The sequence below is a fragment of the Alosa pseudoharengus genome, unplaced genomic scaffold, assembly GCF_046254945.1.
Source record: "Alosa pseudoharengus isolate Yale_2024_CS ecotype anadromous, Long Island Sound unplaced genomic scaffold, YU_APseudo_1.1 YU_APseudo_1.1_scf_21, whole genome shotgun sequence".
Taxonomy (NCBI): domain Eukaryota; kingdom Metazoa; phylum Chordata; class Actinopteri; order Clupeiformes; family Clupeidae; genus Alosa; species Alosa pseudoharengus.
Genome location: NW_027468674.1, coordinates 3,914,916 through 3,918,754, shown reverse-complemented (window position 1 = coordinate 3,918,754; position 3,839 = coordinate 3,914,916). Strand labels below are relative to the sequence as shown.

Here is a 3,839-nt window from a genome sequence, read left to right as displayed (position 1 = left end):
TGTGTGTGTGTGTGTGTGTGTGTATGTGTGTGTGTGTGTGTGTGTGTGTGTGTGTGTGTCTGTCTGTGTGCGTGTGTGTGTGTGTGTGTGTGTGTGTGTGTGTGTGTGTCTGTGTGCGTGCGTGTGTGCGTGTGTGTGTGTCTGTGTCTGTGTGTGTGTGTGTGTGTGTGTGTGTGTGTGTGTGTGTGTGTCCATTCTCTAAGGGATCTACTGTTTGGGGATCTTCACGTTTGTGGCCTTGAGTCTGCTGGAGACCATCCTGGTGAGTTTCATCATGCGGACGTCCACTCAGAGAGGACAAAGAGCAGTGACTTCAGCAGTGACATCAGATACACCAGCAGACACACGCATCAGCCAGCAGGGTGAGTCTCACTGTAAACAAGACAACAAGTCAACAACAACAACAACAATAACCAGTCTTTACAACTCATCAGCCTGTCAGACAACAATAAGGATTTCACTCATAACACACATGCATGTTATAGAAGTAGCAATAGCTGTCTTCATTCAAAGGTCCTGTGTAAAGTAAGCTTGACCTTTTAAAATGTACCTCTAAAAAAGTACCTTTTAGAATGTACCTCTAAAGAATGACCTTTTAGAATGTACCTTTAAAGAATGGCCTTTTAGAATGTGCCTTTAAAGAATGACCTTTTAGAATGTACCTTTAAAAAATGACCTTTTAGGTGGTTTAGGTTTTAGACAGGGATGGGCATTCTGAGTGCTGTTCCAGTGACTAGCTAGACAGGGCTAATGTGAGCAGGGAATAATGTGAGCAGGGAATAATGTTATAATGGAATAATAAGGGAATAATGTTATAATGTATATATTGTTTAATTTATTCACACACAGAAGTGCACAGGCTGAGTGTAGTTCCAGTCACTACCTGTAGAGGGGACTATGAGAGCAGGGCATAAATCACTGGTGTTTGTTGTGCTTCAGATATAGGGGTGGACGACATCCTGACTGTACTTCCTATAACTGCCTCTAGAGGGGGCTAAATCCCTGATGTTTGCTGTATCTCACGCACAGGTGTGGACGACTGTAGCTCAGGTGTGTGAGGGGGATCACCTGTCGAGCGTCCGTCTGCTGCGTCAGATTCTTCAGGAGCTGCGGCTCCAGCGAGGACACACCCAGTCCGAGGACACGCCCCTCCACGAGGACACGCCCATCCATGAGGACATGCCCTCCCGAGGACACGCCCCTCTCCGAGGACACATCCCTCCCTGAGGACACGCCCCTCCCCGAGGACACACCCCTCCCTGAGGCGAGACGTGTGTGTGTGCGTGTGAAGAGCCTGGCCAAGTGCATTAATGTGGACACACTCCTCCCTGAGGCGAGACGTGTGTGTGTGTGTGTGTGTGTGTGTGTGTGTGTGTGTGTGCGTGTGAAGAGTCTGGCCAAGTGCATTAATGCGGCCTACTTCCTGTGCTACCTGTTGAGTGTGACGGTTTTCCTGCTGGTGACGGTACACAAGTGGTTCTACTGACCAGTGGTTCTGAGCCGTGGCCAGCTTCTCTTTGTCCTCCAACATGGCGCTCCAGAGTGGTGGCTCTGGGTCAGTCTTTACCCTTACAAAACACATATCTGCACTGGGTCAGTCTTTACCCTTACAAAACACATATCTGCACTGGGTCAGTCTTTACCCTTACATAGCTGCACTGGGTCAGTCTTTACCCTTACAAAACATAGCTGCACTGCAGTCTTTACTCTTACAAAACATTACACTTATGGGACAGTTTTAGCTCCGGGTCAGTCTTTACCCTTACAAAACATAACTGCAGTTATGGGACAGTTTTAGCTCAGGGTCAGTCTTTACCCTTACAAAACATAGCTGCACTGGGTCAGTCTTTACCCTTACAAAACATAGCTGCACTTATGGGACAGTTTTACTGCAGTTTTTCTGAAGTATAATTGCCCAGTGCTCTCTGTTCCTGGGATAGTTTTGGCTCTTTCAAGAGGGGTCTAATATCTGCTAAACATGCACTTAGTTTATTAAGCCTTTCTTATGCGTTATGGTTTGTATATTATAGTATTTATTTATTTTCATCAGGCTATTGATTGAATTGACATTGTTGTTTATTACTATTCTCTTTTATGTAGTCTTACCAACTTTTTAAATTGTTTACTGTTAAATGTAACTTTGTATTGTTGATATGTGTATGTTGCTTTGGACAAAAAGTGTCCGCTAAATACCATAACCATATATCTGCACATGAATACTATTTAAGTAGCTTTTATGTATCTATGGATGAACAGTCTATATTTCCAGATGAATGTTTTTTATATATTTGAATCTATATGTATTAGATGTAATATGTCTGTAATTAAATTGTATTTATATATCTGTAGATGAATGCTCTTTATATATCTTCAGATGAATACTCTATATATCTTCAGATAAATTGTCTTTACATATCTGTAGATGAATGGTCTTTACATATCATATTTGTAGATGAATGCTCTTTACATATCTGTAGATATCTTGAATTTCCCCTGGGGATCAATAAAGTATCTATCTATCTAGATGAATGGTCTTTATATATCATATCTGTAGATGAATGGTCTTTACATATCTAGATGAATGGTCTTTATATCATATCTGTAGATGAACGGTCTTTATATATCATATCTGTAGATGAATGGTCTTTACATATCTGTAGATGATGGTCTTTACATATCATATCTGTAGATGAATGCTCTTTATATATCATATCTGATGATGGTCTTTACATATATCTGTAGATGAATGCTCTTTATATATCATATCTGATGATGGTCTTTACATATCTTATCTGTAAATGAATGGTCTATATATATCATATCTGTAGATGAATGGTCTTTACATATCATATCTATAAATGAATAGTCTTTACATATCTGTAGATGTCCCCCTAGTGCTGCCCCCTCTGGTCTAGCATGAGCATCAGCCTTCCTTATCTTGTGCCAGATCTGATCGTTATGGTATATTATTCATGTAAGGGACATACTATAGACATACTCGTTCCAACTCTAGGCATCTAGGCTTGGAGTTTTATTGCAGCATGTATCCAGCAGAGGGAGCTAGAGGCCACTCACCAGCCCCTGGTTTGATGAAGTACACATGAGCACACACACGCACACACACACACACACACACACACACACACACAGAGACACTCTCTCTCTCTCTTACACGCGCGCATGCACAAGCACAAGTCACGTCGTCATGTAGATGTATTGACGTGGTGTGCTAAACCATAAGCACATTTTACAGTTAGTATGCAGCAGTTAGTATGCAACTGTTAGTATGCAGCAGTTAGTATGCAACAGTTAGTATGCAGCAGTTAGTATGCAGCATTTAGTATGCAACAGTTAGCATGCAACAGTTAGTATGCAACAGTTAGCATGCAACAGTTAGTATGCAACAGTTAGCATTTAGCAGTTAGTATGCAACAGTTAGTGCATTACTCAAACAAATTAGTGCAGACAGCACCACATAGTGGATAACCTGCAAAAGCTCGAGGGATGCTCTGGTCAGTGGATAACCTGCAAAAGCTCGAGGGATGCTCCGGTCAGTGTGTTTGGGGGGGGATCACCGATTACGATCACTGAAATCAATAACTGCCGATACCGATGACCGATCATAGGATGGGCATTGACAGAAAGTGCAGGGCTCTACACTAACTTTTTTTTTACGTTTAATGCCAACAGTTAAACATTCCAATGCACCAGTTGCAAAGATGTACCCTGGAAATGCAGAGTTCTCGCGCGAGAGAGCACAATGGAACTGTCTCTGCGAGACACTCTGGCAATGAGCAATGATGCACGTTACTTTTTCCCCTTGCATTCCAGGGAACCAG

At 42.3% G+C, this 3,839-nt stretch overlaps 1 protein-coding gene across 2 annotated transcripts in view; it reads left to right on the top strand.

Annotated features, from left to right (window-relative positions):
• Positions 1–2,228, top strand: part of LOC143137473 (5-hydroxytryptamine receptor 3A-like) — a 4,110-nt gene extending 1,882 nt beyond the window's left edge. For both annotated transcript variants that reach the window (XM_076297684.1, XM_076297685.1), the window contains exons 3-4: positions 204–362; positions 1,030–2,228. In XM_076297684.1, coding sequence (XP_076153799.1) covers positions 204–362; positions 1,030–1,058 — 188 coding nt within the window. In that variant the 3' untranslated portion in view covers positions 1,059–2,228. The remainder of the gene's footprint in view (positions 1–203; positions 363–1,029) is intronic.
• The last annotated feature ends 1,611 nt before the right edge of the window (positions 2,229–3,839 follow it).